The sequence below is a fragment of the Peromyscus leucopus genome, chromosome 8b, assembly GCF_004664715.2.
Source record: "Peromyscus leucopus breed LL Stock chromosome 8b, UCI_PerLeu_2.1, whole genome shotgun sequence".
NCBI classification, from domain to species: Eukaryota; Metazoa; Chordata; class Mammalia; order Rodentia; family Cricetidae; genus Peromyscus; species Peromyscus leucopus.
Window position 1 is genome coordinate 68190984 of NC_051086.1, and position 19815 is coordinate 68210798.

Genomic DNA, 19815 nt, shown 5'->3' on the forward strand with positions numbered 1-19815 from the left:
AACAGCCCTAGCTGTTCTGGAATTTAATTTGGTAACTCGACTGGCCTCAAACTCACAGAGATCTGCCTGTATCTGCCTCCAGAGTGTTGGGGTTAAAGGTATGTGCTACCTACCATACATGGCAACATGGCAAAAATTAAACCTTTTCTTTTTCTCTTTATTCTTTTTTTTTTTTTTTTTTTTTTTTTTTTTTTTTTTTGGTTTTTCGAGACAGGGTTTCTCTGTGTAGCTTTGCGCCTTTCCTGGAACTCACTTGGTAGTCCAGGCTGGCCTCGAACTCACAGAGATCCACCTGCCTCTGCCTCCCAAATGCTGGGATTAAAGGCGTGCGCCACCACCGCCCGGCTTCGGGGCCTGTTTCAAAAGTAAAAAAAGTAAGAGGGTTGGCACTATAGCTGTACTATTTATTGAGCACCTACTACATACAAGGTACCAAGTTTCCACTGTTCTTTACACCCTCCAAGGATATAAAGGAAGTGTGAAGGTAACTTTTCCCAAGTCTCCCAGCAACCAGGATCACAATTCAGGGGCTGCTGTCCCCCATCCCACACTCAGCGATGCCAGTCAGAGGTCATATGGCCATTTGTGGAGACAGTTTTGGTTTCATAACCAGAGCTCCCGGAGTCCAGTGGGCACATCTCACCATGCTCAGGACAGTTCCTACAGCAAAGGATTATCCAGCCGAGGGCTCAGATGTAGCTCAGTGGGTAGAGTACTTGCCTAGCTTGCACACAGCCCTGCATCTATCCCCGGCAACATATAAATTGGTATAGTGGGGTATGTCTTGAATTCTTGCACTTGGGGGTTAGGGGTAAGAGGATCAAAAGTTCAATGTAATCTTCGGCTAAATGGCAAGTTTTAGGACACCCCAGGTACATAGTATATGAAACCCTGTCTCAAAAAGAAAAAGAAAAAAAATCCTACTGCCCAGGGTGTACCCAACGATCTCAGCACCACACGGTGGCTGCTGTATTTGGCTTGTTTCTTGAACGCTCATTGGGTGTTCCAACGTGCAGCCCGGAGTGAGACCACCGTTCGGCAACATTACTTCTGCTCCACTGTGGGACCCTGGAGGAGGGGACCAAGCCTATTGGGGCTGTACAACAGTGACCCTGACTTCACAACCTCTCAGACTCAAAGGCAAGGGCTTTGGGTCATAGGTTCCTTCCACTGGGCTGGACAGTGTGTGTGTGTGTGTGTGTGTGTGTGTGTGTGTGTGTGTGTGTGTGTGTGAGAGAGAGAGAGAGAGAGAGAGAGAGAGAGAGAGAGAGAGAGAGAGAGAGAGAGAGAGAGAGAGGTGTTGCTATTTTCCCTGTCTCTAATGGGGCTACAAAGAGGGGTCTCCCTGCAAGCTTTGGCAAAACTATGGTGTAAAGAGCAAGACTGCCACCTAGTGGTCAAATAGGGGATGACAGTTCAGCTGTAAGGCACTCACTGGATGGTACCTCTCATTAATTTCATCCTCATCACCGGGACGGGTAGGGATGTGCTTCCCTCAACATCCTCACTCTCACACTCTACACACCCTGCACTGGACTGTCTGATTCTTTCTCATTCTAAAACAGCCTTTTGACTCCTGGGCAGGATCCAGGACAGATACCGTCTGTCTTAACCCATCCTAGAAATTGGCAAACTACCATTTCCAACTGGAAATGAAACCCTCCTTGGTCTCCACTGCAAATGTCTCCTGACTGTAGCCAGTAAACAGGCTCTCACAGGCAGAGAGCCCAGCACACCCAAGCCCGAGGATCGGTGTGTGACTCGTTCCGGTTCCTACGCACGTTCATCTCAGACAGTCTGTGGAAGCCCACATTTGGCTGGTTTTTCTGACCACAATGGCAGCAGTCCTGGGTACTGGGCCTCTCTGAGTCCTTCGGGCGTAGCTAAGGGTTCTCAAGTATCTTGGAGAAGTTGTCCCTTCTCCGTCTGTATAGGGGAACTCTTCTTCTGGCTGCAAATGGAGTGCAGAAGAATTCCTAAAGGCAAGGGGGAGATGGAAAGGATCAGGACACACACAGGGCACACTCTTGTAAGGCAAGAGTGTATCAGCCTGTTCAAGATAAATTCAGTCAGAAAATGAGAGGGGACAGAAGCCACCCCCATGTGGCTGGGGGTAAGGGGAGGGATAGACTCACCTGTGGCCACAGACACATTCAAAGACTCAAGACCAGGAGGCAGGTGACGCCCGGGTAGAATAGTAAGGAGCATCTGGCAGCAGGCAAGAACCTCCTGGGACAGACCAGAGCCCTCATTGCCTGCAGGACATGGGACAGTATTAGGGAAGCCCAGCCTGAAGTCCACACGCTTAGAAAATAGACATTAAAAACTCAAAGCAGGGGGGCTGGAGAGATGGCTCAGAGGTTAAGAGCACTGACTGCTCTTCCAGAGGTCCTGAGTTCAATTCCCAGCAACCACATGGTGGCTCACAACCATCTGTAATGAGGTCTAGTGCCCTCTTCTGGCCTGCAGTCACATATGCTGTATACATAATAAATAAATAAATCTTAAAAAAAAATAAAAATAAAATATATATTTAAAAAAAAAAAAAAAAACTCAAAGCAGATATAGCCTACTTACCCAGCACGAGGAGAGTAGGCCGGTCCCAGAGGAACTCTAGGCAGCTAGTGACAGGGACCTTGGAGGACTGGGAGATCTCAGGACCTGGGCAGCCCACTGTGCCCACCACGAGCCAGCCCTGCTGGGCCTTGGCCTGAAAGAGGAAAGAAAACACCATGTCCTGGCTCACCGAATAGTCATCAGAGCCATGGCCAAGGAGCCCAGCCTTGTACACACACATTCACTGAGAAGTGCCTTCAACTTAGGGTCAGTCAGATCCTCTAGCTGGCCAGCATCTGAGGATGGGGCCAACAACACACTGGACGAAAATCCCAGCCGTGTGGCAGCGTGGCTGTGGAAGTCTTTGGAGTGACGGGAGAGAGCAGATCGGAAGATAACTAATGAGTGAGTATCTTGTAGGCAGTGGGGGAAGGTTCCAAGAAGGGAGACCTGCAAGTATGGAGACACAAAGGCCCTGCTCACTTGTCATATCTGAGGCACGGTAAGCTAGCCAGAGGGAACGCTGTCAATGAGGCAGAGCACTGGCCACACAGAGTAAGGTCTCAGGGGCCACCGGAAGCACTGGGCTTTTATACTGATACCAAATCTTCGAAAGGCTTCATTTTGTTTTGAACTCACTATGAACCCCAGGCTGGCCTTGAACCCATGGTAATTTCCCGGTCTTAGTCCCTCAAGTACTGGGACTATAAGTATGTGCCACGGGACCTGGCGCTTTGAAACATTTTGAGCAAAGAAGTGACCCAGTCTGACTGGGGTGTGAGAATCACTGAATCACTGTGCACATCACACTGCGACCCAAGCACCGAGGAGATGGGGACTCGGACTAGGGCCTCAGAAGAAAGGGCGAGAGATGGGGATGGTGTAGCAATAACTCCAAGAAAAAAGGCAAAAGGATCTGGGGACACGTGGGACGTAGCTGTGAGGACAAGAAGTCAAAGGTGATCTCTGGCCTGAACAACTGAGCTGGGTAGGCCCTAGAAGAACAGATGGTCAGCCCTGTGGGAGCGGAGGGGAAGAGTTGTAGCAGATGTAATAAGTCTGGAGTTGAGGTGGGGCGTGAGATCCAAGGTAGAGCATCCATTTGGGAGGCAGTCAAATCAAAATGGGAGTTTAAGCCCGGCAGTGGTGGCGCACGCCTTTAATCCCAGCACTCAGGGAGGCAGAGGCAAGCGGATCTGAGTTCGAGGCCAGCCTAGTCTACACAGTGAGTTCCATGATAGCCAGAGCTACCCTGTCTTGGGAAACAAACAACAACAAAAACAAAGGGTGAATCCTGTTTCCTACCAAGCTCAGCCAGAGTTCCTCAGAAGGGGGACTGTCTATCAGATGATGACAGAAAATGCTTCTAGACATGAGCTGTTCAATATGAGAACCACTGGGCACACCTGACTACTTCCTAAAGATTTTGAGATTTTCTTATGTGTCTGAGGGTTTATCTGCATGTATGTGTGTGTACCACATGTGCCTGATACCCATGGAGGCCAGAAGAGGACATCAGATGCCCTGGAAAAGGAGCCACCATGTGGGTGCTGGGAATCAAACCTGGGTCCTCTGGGAGAGCAGCCAGTGTTCTTAACTGTTAAGCTATCTCTCCAGTCCTAGTACATCTGACTATTAAGGATTAAATATGGCTAGTCCAAATTGAGATGTATTATGTATAAACATTTAAAAATGGTATTTAATCTGGACATGGTGGCATACACCTATAAAGAGGCCCAGACAGGAGAATTTCTGTGGATATGAGGCTAGCCTTGGCTACACAACAAGATCCTGTCTCAATTTTTTTTCTTTAATAATAAAGTGTATGTTTTAATGATATTTGGGGCATATTGAACATAAATTATGTTTCTTTTTACTTTTCTGGGTTTTTTGTTTGTTTGTTTTTTGATGATGTTATTGTTCTGTTTTTTGAGATTGGGTTTCATGTAGCCTAGGCTGGCCTTGAAAGGAATGGTCTCCCTGCCTCCACTTGCTAAAGGCTCAAATTACAGATATCTGGTTCTTTTTACTTTTCAGCGTGGTTACTAGAAAATCTGAAATTAGACACGTGGCTTGAATGTAAGTTTATTAGGCAGCTTTCTTCCCCCTCCTTTCAAGGTTATTGTCTTACCGTGGGGTGGGCGGGGGACGGGGATGGACAGAAGTCAGAGGGGATGCCAAATACGAGGCAATGTTGCCCTCTAGTGTCTAGCTAGGAAAACACAGCTGAAGAACGCTAAAGCTTGCCCCTAGCAAAGCCTTGTTCAAAATTGCTTGTTCAAAGTTGAGCTTCTATTCCAGATACCCACACCTCCTGTCCACCAGGTCCCCAGAGTCTTGCTGAAGACCCAAAAGTGTCAGACACTGACTTGCAGACGCAGATGGCCAAGGCAGTAAAGGAAATGAGGCGAGGAAATCCCTAACTTCAGACGATGCTCCTCCATTTGTGATTTTTAAAGACCCGGGATCCTTCCCAGTGGGACTTAGAAGGCCGAAGGAATCAATGCCACCACGTTCCCTTCTCCTCTCCACCCCGACCCCCATCCACCGCCAGCTGGAAGTAGCTTTAGAGTCCGAGGTAGACTCAACGCCTCTCCTTCCCCTCTTGTCCCAAATTACCTTCAAAAAACCGGCCAGGTCAGGAGTGGCGAACACGTCCATCACCTCCATAGCCCCAGCGCTGGCCTTGCTGACTACTGGAGTGAGCGGGCAGCTGCAAAGGTTGCCCACCATCCGCGTTAAACCCGGCAATCTCAAACCCCGCGCCCTCCACACCCTCGGGCTCCCCCCAAGGTGCTGTAGGTACTTGGCTCTGCCTCCAGATTGGGCGCAGAAGGAACTAAGGGACGTCCGTGCCTGTTTCTCCGGCTGGTGATGACTCTGTCTACTCCGAGGAAGTGAGCGGAGCGCAGCACAGCCCCAAGATTCCGGGGATCCTGGAGCCCCTCAAGGACAAGCCACAACTGCTGAGGGTCGTCGCCTGGGCTCGTCTCTGCCACCTCATCGCAAGGCCGGGGCCGCAGCGGGCTCACCTCCATGCAGACGCCCTGGTGCACCTGGTAGCCGCACAAGGCGTCCAGTTTCTGCCGCCTGGGCCTCAGGACAGGGATGCCCCGCTCCTCGGCCACCCGGAGCAGCTCGGCCCGCTCCCCCTGCAGTCCAGCCTTTCCGGCCTGGAGCAGGAGCCGGGCCACGCGCCGGCGGGCGGCCCGCAGGGCCAGGAGGCACGGGGACAGGCCGAACAGACGTTCCAGCCGCTGGGTCGGCGCCAGGTCATCCAGAAGCAGGCGGCTCAGCTCCTCCCCGCCAGGCCGCGCCACCCGGGAGAAATGACGGACAACCAGGCAACCGAAGCACCCGACCGTCCGGAGCAGTCGCATAGCTCCAGCGGCGCCTGGGACTCCACTAACAGACGGCTGCAGAGGACCCGTTGGCCTCCCCCACCACGACCCCTCACGTAGGACAAACTGTCCCGAGTCCCCGCTCAAAGATTGCCCACAACCTGACACCCAAGCCAAGATAGTCGCCTCCCAGACTCCCACGTGGGTCCCCAGCTTCCGGGTTCCGGAGGCCCGGCCCCCCGTCCGATGACGCATACGCGTGCTTCTGCCGCAACTATGGCTCCAAAGCACCCCCTACAGGAATGGCTCGCACTACCTCCAGTGCCGTGGGCGAGCTCAGAGGCTGTGGTGCTGATGCTGAGCTGACCCTACCTCGCCCTGCTCCCGGTGACGGGAGGTGTCAGGAAGCTGGGCTAGCCGAATTCACTTATTCACCTTGCAAAGACCAATTTAAGACGATGGTTTGGCCACCCTGTTGAATCAGGTCAGTCTTGGTGCCTTCCTCCTCACATTCAGGCACAGCGTCACTTCTGGGAATTGTTCCCAGAACCTTATCCTGTCAGACCCTCAGCATCAGCCGGCAGAAACCCAACGATATTTCCCATCTCCGGACCACTGCGGTGAAGACTATCATGTCTCTGTTGAGAAGCAACTGATGCTCTTGGCCCATGGTAACGCTGGGACTCCTTTGCTGACTGCTCAGACCCCTCTACTAATTCTTTTCAGCCTGTCTTTTTGCTTTTTTTTTTTTTTTTTTTTTTTCCTTTTTAAGCTTGTTTTGCTTTGGTTTTTGGAGACAGGTTTTCTCTGTGTAGCTTTAGAGCCTGTCCTGGAACTCGATCTGTAATCCAGGCTGGCCTCAAACTCACAGAGCTCCACCTGCCTCTACCTCCTGAGTGCTGGGAGTAAAGGTGTGAGCCACCACTGCCCAGCTAAACTTTTTTTCTTTTTTAATATTTCTTTATTCTTTTTTAATTTTTTTTATATTATGTATACAGTGTTCTGCCTGCATGTATGCCTGCAGGCCAGAAGAGGGCACTAGACTTCACTACAGATGGTTGTGAGCCACCATGTATGTGGTTGCCAAGAATTGAACTCAGTACCTCTGGAAGAGCAGTCAGTGTTCTTAACCTCTGAGCCATCTCTCCAGCCCCAGCTAAACTTTTTTTAAGGCAATGTCTCACCAAGTTATCCCCATGAATGGCCTAAAATTCCTTATGTAGACCAGTTTGGCCACAAATTCATGGCAACCCCCCTGCTTCTGCTTCTCAAGTGTTGGTATTAAAGGTGTGCATCACTATGCATGCCTGGGTCCAGTTTATCTTATTTTTAAAGTCTTTCATTGTTTATGCATGGAGGTGTATTATCTGTGTGTATGGCTGTGCACCACATGCATGCCTGGTGCCCCAGGAGACCAGAAGAACTTGTAGATTCCCTGGGACTGGAGTCACCATGTGGGTTCTGGGAAGCAAACTTGGAACCTCCAGAAGGGCAGCCAATGTTCTTAACTGCTGAACCATCTCCCCACCCTCTTATTTATTTACTTATTTACTTACTTATATTTTGGAGACACATGTATCTTTGGCTGGCCCTGGCACTAACCATCTCCTGCTCCCACTCCAGAAGTGATGCTCCAAATCTACCCATCTTCCCACTTACCTGGAAGAAATTGAGACACAGCCACAATGATCACCAAGGAGGAAGAGAAAAATGAAAGACACTTCTAAAGCCAGAGTAGGTTTCGATCTTTCTCTTTAATTGTTACAGTGAAATGGAAGCTGGGAGACAGGCCCTGGTATTCTGTAGCTGTGGTCAGAGTGCAGTGATGACCCCAGGATAGTAGCCAGGATTGGGCTGGAGAGGTGGGGAGCGGGGCAGGGAGCCTGGAGCCCTGGGTAACCATACAGGTGAAAGATGAGGCCCTGTCTCTGCCACCCCAACCCTAAGGGACAGAGGGGAGGGTGCAAGATAAACAGTGCCCCTTTTGGCCACATCCCCTTGCTAGGTCAAAAGGAAGAGGCTGAGGAGAGCAAAGGCCAAGGAACCCAAAGGGGGACCCAGAAGAAGTCAGCAGATAAAACAGTCATGACCACGCCTTCTCTCCCCGGCCCATTTTTTCACATGTATATTGGGAATAATTTGAGAATTTTTCTATCCCTAGTGGAGTGGATACCGAAAGTAAGATCCAGGGTCCAGAAATCAACAGCTAAAATCCAGAGGCAGGAGGCAAGCCACGAGGGTGGGGAGGGCAGGAGCTCCCCACAGAACACTAGGTCACCTGCTCTGTGGGCCTCATCTGGATGTCTCCAACCTGTGGAAGGCAGAAGGCGTGAGGCAGCTGCCCCCTCAAGGACTCCCTGCGGCCGGCCCACTTCTGGGCATAGTTGGGCTTCCCGTGGGTAAGCAGCTAAGGGCAGACTCACCTGAACATGTGGCGGGGTGCTGAGGACGTAGATGACGGCTTCGGCCACATCCTCGGGTTTGAGACACTGAGCAGCAGGGGAGAGCGTTGAGACAGGGCCGACGTGACCAGGCTCCTCCCCCCTCAGAGGGACTCGAACCTCCACATCCCCACCCGACCCTCCAGGAGTGACAGGCTGCAGAGGAGCAGTCTGGGGGTCCTGAGGACTGAGCGGCTTTACTAGGCCCGGAAGGCGCCCACCTTTATGTCTTCATAGGTGGCAGCTGCCCTCTCGGGGTCCTTGTCATGGAGTTTGAAGGCAAACTGCGTCTCCACCAAGCCTGGAGAGATACACTGGGCCAACAGAGATACACTGCTCAGCCTGAGCTTTCTCAGGCCTTGGAGGAGGCTGAGGGGAAAGGCTAGAGGCCACAGGGCTCCCGGTTCACAATGGCAGCCGCCTCATGTCCTCAACTGTCCTCCTCCTTCCAAAGTCACCGCTGAGAGCTCCCACGGGCACCTCTCACAATACCCTGTACTACATACATATGGAGCGGTTCCTATAGGTTTGGCTAATGCTTTCCAAAGCAGTGCTTTTAAAGCCTCATAACCAGGTAAGTGTCGTCATTATCATTGCATCTCACACATGTGAAGACTGAAGCTTAGTGAGGTTCAGTGATTTACCCAAAGTCATGTGGTCTTCTAGGGAAGAGCCCAGAGTGCTGGTCTCCAGTCACTGTGTGTGATTTCTCTTAGTCTCACTCCACGGTCCCTTCGCGTGGGCCCCTCCCACTCCAAGTGTGAGTCTGACCATTGGCTCTGGGGTGAGTGGAGCGAGGTGACTGTCCTCCTCGTAAGGAGCAGCAGCGCCCAGGACTTGTGCACTCGTTGAACCCAGGGCCTCTCAGCAGGCCTTCCTGGACATGTGCAGGCGGGAGGGCTCGGCCCACACCATTCCCACCAGGGCTAGTCCACAGCCTCACCGTGGCCCGGATATGGGTCTGGGCCTCCAGAAGCTCTTGTCTTAGTCCCTCCGTCAAGGCTGTGACGGCATACTTGGTCGCACAATAGAAATGGATCACAGACTCGGGTGGGACTCGGTGGCCACACATGCTGGGTGGGAGAAGGGGAAGGGGAGAGAGGAGAGGGTAAAGTTCCACAGCCACTGGCAGTGCTCCTGTCTTCCGGCTCAGCTTCGTTACCCAGAGGCTGACAGGGAGCCTTGGTGGGGGGACCGCGGATGGCTGTCCCTACAGTCCACTGGATAAATCTAGTCTCTTGTCTACGCAGCTCCTGAAACCTGCTTTGTCTTGAAGCCGCCCTTCGGCCTACTGCGTACTCACTTCTGTGGCCAGACAGGTTGACGGGAGCCTCACCACGGTGTCTGCATGCTCACCGACAGGGCTCTCCTGGGAGATCTCTGGAGTTGTCCAGACCATGTCCCCAGCAGGCAATGGGCCCTCCTAAGCTAGAGCCTGGGCAGTCTCTTTGGACCACCATGCAGATGCATCCCTGGGTCTGAGTCCCTGGAGAGTTCCCAGGCATTGGCTATGGAGGGCAGGGGCTGAGCTGCCCGCTCTAGACAAAGGCACTTACTTCCCTTTGTCCGAATCATGCCACTTAGATATTAAATACCTATCTTACTATCGAAGAAAATGCCATCCAGAGCTTAAGGGAGCTGTGACAGGTGGCTCACTTCAGTGACCCGAGCTCTAAGCCTCGGCTGCCCGGCCTCACCTGTTGATGTTAATAATATGCCCGTCGTCCACATTCCGCTCCTTCATGGACTGATAAGCCTCCCGAGTGCAGATGCTGAGGGCCAGTACATTCACCTGTGGGCCAGGGAGGGCGATGGAGTGGCTCCAGCTTGGGCCCAACTCAACAGGTGATAGAGCCGTGGAGCACCAGGGGGAGGGAGTGGTATGCCTTCTCTGTGGGGGGCCCCACCCTTCACAACTACCATCCCCAGATGAGGGCAGAGGCAGCTCTTTTCCTGGCTGAGTCCCTGTGAATAAGCCTCCCACCCAAGCCCAGGACACCCTGCCAGCCATCTCTGCCGTAGTCAGACCTCTGCTTCAGGAAACCTGCCATCCTTCTCAGGGACAGCGTCTAGACCCGCTCCCTCCTAAACAGATCGAAAACCTTCCTGAAACGGCCTAAATCTTTCTCCTCACACACAGAGTCCATCCCCTCCCCCCCAGCCCTCCTCAGCCACCCTGTTCCCTGGTAATCCCCACCAATCATGGGTGGAGGAGGTTCCCAGGCCTTTAACCTATACCCCAGCAACAGGCCCAGGTGTGGGGACTCTTCAGTGGGTGGGGTCACTTGCCATTCCTGGCAGCGGTGATCTTAAGTCCCCACCCTTCACGGTGCAGAGGTCTAAGGAGCTATCTGCTCTGAAGCACCTGTCTGCTGTCTGCTCCACCCATTAGCCTTGCCAGAGAGGCCAGCAGAGATAAAGCTTTCGTCGGGCCCTCCTGCCTCTCTCTTCTCCAGAGGAGAGGGACAGCTGGCAGATTAGCTGATTTGCTTTATCAAGTGCCACCCAGGCATCAGGACAGAATGCCCTCAGTGAAGACCTGCCTCAGCGCTTGGGGTAGCAGCAACACTTGGGTATTGGGCTGCAGAAGGGCTCAGCCTGTTTCTGGTCCTCTCAACAGGGTGGGGTTGTAGGGCATATGGAGGATAAATGAATCCCCAGGAGCATGGTGGAGCCTCCTGGGTCTAGGGCTACTAGGATGGGACTAATGGATTTAGGTAATATTCAAGACAAAGGGGCCTTAGGGACTTAGGAGTCCCTCATTTTACAGATGGGCAAGCTGAGGTCCAGGATTAGACAGTGTCTCTGCCCACGAGGGCTATGATTCCGATCCAGAAGACTGAGGCCAGGCTTCATTCTCCTTGTTCCACTTCCAAGTACCCATTAATACTAGCCTACTACACCAGATGTAGAGAGGGCTCTGGCATTGCTTTCAGCCTCTCAAATACTTTCACACCCTAGTGCCACCCACAATGCTGTGCAGAAGTTGGAAACACGTGTCCTTGAGGCTGTGTTTGGCCTGTACATGCTCTTATTACATGTGTTTATTAACTTTTTTTTTTTTTTTTGGTGTGCGCGTGTGTGTATGCATGCCGCAGTGCTAACGTGGAGGTCAAAGGACAACTTATAGGAGTTGACTGTCTTCTCTCACCATATGGGCCTTGGGTCTTAATGGTGAGCACCTTTACTCACTGGGCCATTTCACCAGCCCTGGCCTGCACACTCTCCAAAGCGTAACACAGGGCTCCCCATTTCTCTAAAAGAAATCAAAGCTCTGCCCATACTGCAGTGGGCAACTAGCCTGGATTTGAGCAAGGGCCACCCCTCTACAAGGCCACGTGTTCTGTGTTCTCCCACACTCTGTAGACTATACTTGAGGTCCGTGGGGCTTGTGATATGGATGATTTAGGTGTGTTCATCCCAGCTAAGAGGCTCAGAGGCTGTCGGGAGCTTGCCTGAGTCACACAGGACCAGGTGCAAACATAACGTCTTATTTCTGCTGCTTTTCTTCCCCTAAGACCTTGATCCCAGGTACCCAGCACAAGCAGGCACATCCAATAAATTACGATTCTCTCCTCTGCAGTCTTCCTCCCACCACAACCAGGCCAGAGTTTAAGAACTATCAGGGGCCGAAAAGCTGTTTATCCACTCACTCTCCTAGTGATACCAGTAGTGAGTGGAAAAATCAAAACGCCCCAGCGGGAAACTGAAGCTCCCTCTTCCTGGAGTCCTGTCCCCAGGAGCCCTCTGCCTACTAGGCCCCTGGTGCCCACCCCCCTCTCCTCACCCAGCCTCCCGGCCCAGTTCTGGAACCCTTACATTGAACATGTCCTTCCAGCCGCTGGTGCTGCCCGAGAGGAGGGTGTCGGGCCGGGCCATGCCAGCATTGTTGATACAGATGTCCACGCCACTGTGCTGAGAGCGGACAGCTGAGAACATGGAGAGGATGTCCTCCTCATTTGACAGGTCACATCTGTAGGGGATCAAAGTCCCGGGGTAGCCTGCACTCTTACATTCAGCAGCCAGCTCCTATGAAACCCAACAGGGGTCTAACTGGGGTGAGCTGCTCACTCCCACACCTCCTCACCCAGGGTCGGCCCTCCCCCCCCCAGGTCACTGCTCAGAACTCTCTAGTGGCAGCCACCTTTGGGCCTTATGAGAACGGCTGGGTCTGCCCATCCCAAAGCTTGGTCTGTTTGGTCAAAGTCTAAGGGGTTGGGGACACTCCCCGGGGGGAGGAGAGCAACAGAGCAACCGTAGAACAGATCACGGAGGATCTCACACAATAAAGTCTTCAGTGCTAAGGAGAGAGAGAAGTCAGGGGTCCTGAGAACGGAGGGAGACTTCTACGCTTTCCCCAGTACCTGGAAGTAGATCTCTATATACCCTTGGTCCCATATCATTCTTCCAGTAGGGCCAAGAGGCCCTGAGCTGGTTACCCCAGAGCCCCAATTCTCTTCTTCTCTTTAGTGTCAGCCAGTCCCTCCCAGAAGGGCTCAGCTCTGAACTGTCACTTCCCTTCCCAAGTTATACACAACTTAAAGGTGAGTCCTGTGCACACCCTTCAACGGAACTCAATCAAGTCTCTCTTGCTCCCTATGAGTAGTCAGGCTCTCTAACCTCTAGTATCCCCTCAACCCCAAGTTTTCCCCACCTACTTAGTCGGTCACCTGCCACTAGACACTCCCTGGGCGTGTCCAAGTCCCTCAGTGCACTGCAGGGCCCTGAAAAGGCAGGGCCCGAGTGTGGCAGGAGCTGACATTTAGAAGTTGGAAGAAAGCAGGCTGTGGGAGGCCAGGGAGTGACTGGGCACTTGAGCCTTGTGAAGGTGACTGTGTAAGTGTGGCGAGGGGGTGGGGCGGGGCAGTGTGCAGGCTGGCCTAGAGGAAGGCCAATTTGGTCGACTGCCCTGGCCTGGGCCCCTTCCTCCTTCCAAGTGAAGCTAGGAATAAAAGGCTTGATCAGGTGACCAAATATATTCTTTCCTGCCTTTTTGTTTGTTTGTTTTGGGTTTTGTTTTTTGAGACAGGGTTTCTTTGTGTAGCCCTGGCTGTCCTGGAACTTGCTTTGTAGACCAGGGTGGCCTTGAACTCACAGAGATCCTCCTGCCTCTACCTCCCTGGTGCTCGGTCAGATTCTTCCTGCTTTAACCTTCTGTGAGTTCAAAAGTTGTATCCCTCTGGGACTCAGAAGCCCCCTTACACCTGATTTTACTGTTCATAACCACCTCAGGGAGTAGGATTTCTCCCAGCAATTCTACAGAACCCAAACTTAGTTTTAATATCATCGAATTAATCAATCAATAAAAACAGATAGAGAGCAAGAAACCCAGGAATCCCCCCCCAGAACTCAAAGTCCCCAACAAAAAAGCTGTGTGTGTGTGTGTGTGTGTGTGTGTGTGTGAGAGAGAGAGAGAGAGAGAGAGAGAGAGAGAGAGAGAGATTTTTCTCCCCATCCCTGCCATGCCATGCTTCATCTCTGCCATCGCCATCTACTCTCCAAAATGACCTGAAATCAGGACAGTCCCACACAGCAAAGAGGTTCTCCCTTAATGACATGAAGTCATCCTAAGGCTGAATAATCTGCCTGGAGATTCCCTTGGGATTCGGGGCCTCCCTTTCCCGGGTAACTTAGGGTAGAGAAGTGGAAGAGAAGGCAAGAGTGGCTTCAGAATTAGGGAATCAAAACTAAAAACAGGGGGCTGGAGAGTTGGCTCAGTGGTTAAAAGCACTGGCTGCTCTTCCAGAGGACCCAGGTTCAATTCCCAGCACCCATATGCAGCTCATCACTGTCTAACTCCAGTTCCAGGGGATCCAACACCCTCGCACAGACATATATACAGGCAAAACACCAATGCATACACATAAAATAAAAATAAATAAATTGAAAAGAAAAAAAAAACACCTAAAAACAAAACAAAAACAAAAAAACCTAGGGGAATCCAGTTGTCCAATCCTTGGTCTTAATCCCCTAGGCTTCAAAGCTGGGGTTGGACCCTATGCTTTTCCAGGGAAAGGGAGGGGCAAAGTGGGGCAATGGTGGAGCCAGGTGACCTTGGGATTATCTGGGAGGCTATAAAGTGTACCTTTAGTCACTAGCAGGGGATCAGACAGTCCTTCCTGCACACCTTCTCCCTCTGCCTCCACCCAAGGCCTCCTTACTACCCCTTTTTACCAGCGGACTTTGAACCATGCTGAGGACAGAGCCCTGCAGGGAAGGGCTAACCCACACACCAGAGGGTGGTCCTGCCAGGGCAAATAATGGGAATTTCTCTTGTCTTCCCCCAAATGGCCATCTCCTCCTAGCCTTTTCAGAGTTGGTGCTGCTCATAAGTCTGGGAACCCCCAAAAGCATGTTAAGAGAAAAACTAGGGAGTTCTGGATCCATTAAGATTTTCATACTCAGTGCCCTACTTCACCTATTCAGTCCCACCGAGGAGAGTGAACCAGAAAAAAAGAATCTATAAGTAGATATTCCAGCCACCACTTAGGCTCATGGCATAGGAGTGGAGCCTGAGATATGAACTTGAAAGGAGCACTAGCTCCCACCCTCGCTCGCGGGTCAAATTCTCAAGTCAAGTCCTCTAGGTTCTTGCTCATTGGTTGGCTAGCCCTTTACCTGGTGTGGCTGTGTGAGGTCTGAGGACAAGAGGAAACTAACCTAGCCACTAAAGCGAGCCAGCTTTCTTTCCTTCTCCTGGCTGTCTCGCTAGGCCCTGACCTCTGGCTTCCCCTTTCCACCTGTCAGTATAGGGGCGGACGACAGGGGTCAGGGATTTAGTACACTGCAGGCACAGGCTGCCAGCAGCGAATGGCTCGTTATAAAAACAGGACTAAGGGAGAAAGTAGGTCCTCCCGCTACTAGACACCCATCACTCCTGCCCTCAAGGCCGTTGCAAATGGCCCTGGGGTAGCAGGCTGGTGAGAGCAGGGTCCCAGCCTGGCTCCGGTCACTCCCCCTCCCCCACTCGGAGCCCTAGCCCGCGGAAACGACGTCCCCCAGAGAGCGTCCCCGCTGCTCAGCGGGGCCTTACCTCGATGTTGCCAACGGTGCGGGCACAACCCACCACCTTCAGTCCCTGCTGGACTAATGCCCGGGCCACGGCCGCGCCTATGCCCCCCGAGGCTCCCGTCACCAGTGCCAGCCGGTCACGCCACCGCTCCATGCCGGCTCTGGCCATGGTCCCGAGCCGTCCGCCCACCTCGTTCAGCCAGCCAGGCACGATTACCGCGGAGCTTCGGCCGGGGTGAGAGACGCTTGGCCGCTCCCTGGTCACTGCTGGGGCGAGCGCGGACAACTTGCAGGCGTCGGAGCAGTGCCTAGACCCACCCCCGTGCGGGCGAGCCTCCGGCCCGGGCTCCGCCCTCGGGACCTCGGCACTGGGCCACATCGAGCCCGAGGACCGCCGCGGCTTGGCCGCCCTGTCCCTTGAGCGGCCGCGGGGCCGCCCCTTCCGGCCACGCCCCCGCGCGAGCCCGTCCCTCCCGCGGGGGACGGAAACCGCAGCGATTCGGGCGGGGGCCCACCGGCGCGAGAAGGGGCCCGACAGCCTGCGGTCTTGCTTTCTTGGTGAGCGCCTCCCGTTGTCGTGGAAGAGGAAGAGGACGCATGCACTCGAGGCCGCCTTTATTCAGTCAGCCCCACTTCCAGAGGCCTGAGGACCTAAAGGTTACTCCAGTGCCCTCCCAAACCACAGGTGATTGATAGCAGGGACTCAGTCCAGAAAAGCTCGTGTCTCCGCCCTTAAGACCAGGAGACATGAGGAAGGGTTCTTATGCACAGTACCCGATCCTTTGGTCTTATTAGCCAAGAACTAAATGGTTAAAATACCCAAGTATCGTTGAGTTCTACTTCTAAATGGCCCCATGGTCTCCAACTGCCCTGGACAGCACCCTTCCCGGTCCTACATGGGCGGAAATGCAACGTACTTTGAGGATCACTGGCAAGAGCTGACAATTTGAACACTGAGTAACAGGCATATTTACACATTTTAAACAACATGCACAATACACGCTGTGAGATAGGGTTTTGTTACTTTTTTTTTTCTCGTGTAGGCGACTTAACACGGCCTCACACATTTTGAGCACCAGCTCTACCACAAGGCCTGGTGGCACACGTCAGTCACAGCACTATGAGAGTTAAAAGGCAGGTGAATCAGTTCCAGGCCATTCTTTACTACAGTTTCAGGACGGGTGGAACACGAGACCTTTTCACAAAAAGCAAAACAATGACTATACTGGCACATAAATAGGTGTGACAGTGTGACCTGCATCTCAGTCCTAGGGCAGGAATGTGCCCAACTGTCGTTACTTCATTCTCCATTATTGGATTATCAATTTTGTTCAGAGTAGGGCTCACTCTGGCCATTCAGTTTAAAACTGCCTGATTTTGCCGCCCTGAATGGTGGTGGTGCTCACCTTTATGCCTTTAATCCCTGTACCTGGAGGCAGAAGCAGGTAGATTTCCAAGTTCAAGGCCAGCCTAATCTACAGAGTAAGTTCCGGGACAGCCAGGGTAACACCCAGAGTAACACCCAGAGAAACCCTGTCTAGAAAAAGAAAGAAAGAGAAGGAAGAGAGAGAGAAGGAAGAGAGAGAGAGAGAGAGAGAAGGAAGAGAGAGAGAGAGAGAGAGAGAGAGAGAGAGAGAGAGAGAAAGAAAGAGAGAAAGAAAGAGAGAAAGAAAGAGAGAAAGAGAGAAAGAAAGAGAGAAAGAAAGAAAGAAAGAAAGAAAGAAAGAAAGAAAGAAAGAAAGAAAGAAAGAAAGAAAGAAAGAAAGAAAGAAGGAGGGAAGGAGGGAGGGAGGGAGGGAGGAAGGAAGGAAGGAAGGAAGGAAGGAAGGAAGGGAGGGAGGGAGGGAGGGAGGAAAGAAGGGAGAGAGGAAGGAAGGGAGGAAGAAAGAAGAAAAACCCAAAACTGATGTCTGCCTTCTTCATATAGCCATCCTTGATGGTTGCTGGAGCTGGACATAGAGTTCAGAGATATGGCACCCGCATACCACAGTCACAAAAGCCATGCCTTTGCAATCCTGTAATCCAGCACCAGGAGGCTGAGGCTTGATTATAAACCACATTCTGGGCTAGTGAGACCCTGACTAAAAAAAGAAAATTCACTCGGGCTAGAGAAATAGCTCAGGAAAGCGCTGGTTCAGTTCCCAGCATCCACATGGCAGCTCACAACTGTAACTCCAGTTCCAGAGGCTCTGACATCTTTACACAAACATACATACAAAAATACCTATACACATGAAAATTTTTCTTTAAAAATTAAAAAAATTTCACGTAACAAGCACCCACTTGGCTATCCTCCATATGGCCACAAAGGCAATAATTAAAAACAAAACTATTACGGGGCTGGAGAGATGGCTCAGAGGTTAAGAGCACTGACTGCTCCTCCAGAGGTCTTGAGTTCAATTTCCAGCACCCACACGGTGGCTCACAACCATCTACGAGATCTGGTGCCCTCTTCGGGCTTGCAGGCATACATGGAAGCAGAACGCTGTATACATAATTAAAATATTATTTTTTAAAAAATATTGCTTTCGGGAATTTCACGTAGCCGGGGTATAGCCCAGTTCCCAGTGATGTCTAGTAAAGAAAATTGCCTAGATAAGAGTATTGCCCAGAGCTATTTGGCTATGTTGCTCAGTGATACACAACCAAATAAAGACAACTCAGAAGGCTAACCAAAGAAATGCCATCAACTACCTGGGATACACCATGACAGAGGCTGAGGTAAGAGAACCATCTCCAAGTTCAAAGCCAGTCTGAGCTGCATTGTGAGGCCCAAACAAAAGATGCCAATGATGAAAACTGGACGCAAGCATCACTGTTACACACTTGAAATCTAACTAAATGGTAGGAAGCCCCTTCAATTCACTCCAGCCCCACTATTCAGACATGATGTCCTACTACTTTTGTCTGGGGGCCACCATGTATTATCAACACACAGGCACAAAGCCCTAACTATGCATTTGTGGTGCTATTCAACCTAATCTTTTTTGTGTTGTGTGCCGAGTGCATTTGTATGCAAGTGCCAAGCATGTATAGGCCAGAGGAAACTGGTATGGTTCCTCAGTAACACCATCCTCCTTTTTAAGAAGTACGTTTATGACAAGTGTGGTGGCACACAGTTTTAATCCCAGAACTTGGAAGACAGAGGCAGGCAGATCTCTCTGAGTTCAAGACCTACCTGGTCTACATGGCAAGTCTCAAAACGAAACCAGTACATTTACATACTTATTGGTGGGGTACATGCATACCACGTGTGGTCAGAGGGGACAACTTGTGGGGGTCAGTTCTCTCCATGTGGGCCCCAGGAATCAGACTCAGGTTGTGAGGCCTGGTGGCAAACACCTTCTCTCCACTTCATCACCTTAGTGACCCCACCTTCTTTGAGACAAGGACTCTCTTTGATCTGGAGCACGAGCCCAGTACACCCGCAAGCCAGTAAGTCTCAGGGATCTATCTCTGACGCCCAGCACTGGGTTTTTTTTTTTTTTTTAATCCAATTTACTTTTTATTCTTTGACAAATTTCATACAGTATATGAATTTAGTCCTTTTTCTTTTTTAAAAAAAATATTATGTAAGTTTTTATTATACTTATTATTGTACATGCATTGGTGTCGGGTCCCCAGAAATTGAGTTACAGATGGGTGTAAGGAGCAAGGCGGGTGCTGGGATCTGAATCCAGGTCCTCTGGAAGAGCAGTCAGTGCCCTTAACCACTGAGCCATCTCTCCAGCCCCAGTCCTTTTCTTTTTACTCATTACCCAGTCTCATCCCTTACACAGCCTCTCCTCTTTGTGTGTGTTCTAGAGATAGAACTCAGTTCATTTTCCTTTTTAATTTTATTTTGAGACATGGGATTAAAAGCATGCTGCCACTTCCCCTCTGGAACTTACAAGCATCTTACCATCATCTCTCCATCACTAATCTGACCTATCAAACAGCAGCATAATGCTACCCCTGGGAGTCATTCCCCTTTAGTACTCAGCTTGCTTGCGACAGTAGTGAACTGTAAAGTCACACCGAGTACATGAAGGAAAACAAATAAAGCTGAGTACACACTGACATAAACCACAATGTGGTCAGCTCTCATGCATCCTTCCCTGGTCCCAGTCTTACAGGCTGAGTAATTACCAACATTTTGTTTTCATTCTTTTAGGTCAATATGAGCCTCTGAATTTAAGGTGTTTCTGTTACCTCGATGGAAACTTCTAGTGTGGCAATTCAAGTCTCATGAGAAAGGAAAATGCTAGTCAGTATTTAAAGCCATTTATTCTTTAAGAACAAGACTAGAAACTGCTTTTTTCAGTTGTCAAGTCTCATCAAAGGAAGATTTCTGTCTTCAAGTCAGAATCTCTATGTTCATTTGCCCTTAATGCTTTCGCCATCAACAATGGCCAAGTACAAAGTTCACCAGTGGCAAATACTAAAGTACCACCACACTGAGTAGAAACATGTACACCACATTCTAC

The 19815-nt window shown here is 51.2% G+C and overlaps 2 protein-coding genes across 4 annotated transcripts; both read right to left on the minus strand.

Annotated features, from left to right (window-relative positions):
* Window positions 1–383: 383 nt before the first annotated feature.
* Window positions 384–6624, minus strand: Mrm1 (mitochondrial rRNA methyltransferase 1). The gene is made up of 5 exons (XM_028890550.2): window positions 5413–6624; window positions 5176–5269; window positions 2578–2710; window positions 2136–2255; window positions 384–1976 (listed from the first exon to the last, which is right to left on the minus strand). Exons 1-5 carry the CDS (start codon window positions 6150–6152, stop codon window positions 1894–1896), a joined length of 1170 nt encoding a protein of 389 aa, XP_028746383.1. The 5' UTR covers window positions 6153–6624; the 3' UTR covers window positions 384–1893.
* A 1008-nt stretch (window positions 6625–7632) lies between these two features.
* Window positions 7633–15789, minus strand: Dhrs11 (dehydrogenase/reductase 11). Of its 3 annotated transcripts, XM_028890537.2 has the most exons (7): window positions 15372–15780; window positions 12158–12367; window positions 10036–10130; window positions 9282–9411; window positions 8560–8652; window positions 8321–8386; window positions 7633–8208 (listed from the first exon to the last, which is right to left on the minus strand). In XM_028890537.2, exons 1-7 carry the CDS (start codon window positions 15726–15728, stop codon window positions 8167–8169), a joined length of 993 nt encoding a protein of 330 aa, XP_028746370.1. In that variant the 5' UTR covers window positions 15729–15780; the 3' UTR covers window positions 7633–8166. The 3 variants fall into 3 exon arrangements, with proteins under 3 accessions (XP_028746370.1, XP_037056610.1, XP_037056609.1); XM_037200715.1 differs by lacking the exon at window positions 8560–8652 and having other exon boundaries at window positions 15372–15784; XM_037200714.1 differs by lacking the exons at window positions 8560–8652; window positions 10036–10130 and having other exon boundaries at window positions 15372–15789.
* Between the last annotated feature and the right edge of the window lie 4026 nt (window positions 15790–19815).

Excerpts from the sequence above, each read along its gene's own strand:
- Mrm1 (XM_028890550.2), bottom strand. The coding sequence starts at position 6,152 with ATGCGTCATCGGACGGGGGGCCGGGCCTCCGGAACCCGGAAGCTGGGG. Across the intron at positions 2,711-5,175 it reads ACCTGGCCGGTTTTTTGAAG|GCCAAGGCCCAGCAGGGCTG; the intron begins GTAATTTGGGAC and ends TTCCTCTTTCAG. Across the intron at positions 2,256-2,577 it reads GCCTACTCTCCTCGTGCTGG|GCAATGAGGGCTCTGGTCTG; the intron begins GTAAGTAGGCTA and ends CATGTCCTGCAG.
- Dhrs11 (XM_028890537.2), bottom strand. The coding sequence starts at position 15,728 with ATGTGGCCCAGTGCCGAGGTCCCGAGGGCGGAGCCCGGGCCGGAGGCT. Across the intron at positions 9,412-10,035 it reads CATATTATTAACATCAACAG|CATGTGTGGCCACCGAGTCC; the intron begins GTGAGGCCGGGC and ends TCTCCCACCCAG. Across the intron at positions 8,653-9,281 it reads AGACCCATATCCGGGCCACG|TGTATCTCTCCAGGCTTGGT; the intron begins GTGAGGCTGTGG and ends CTGTTGGCCCAG.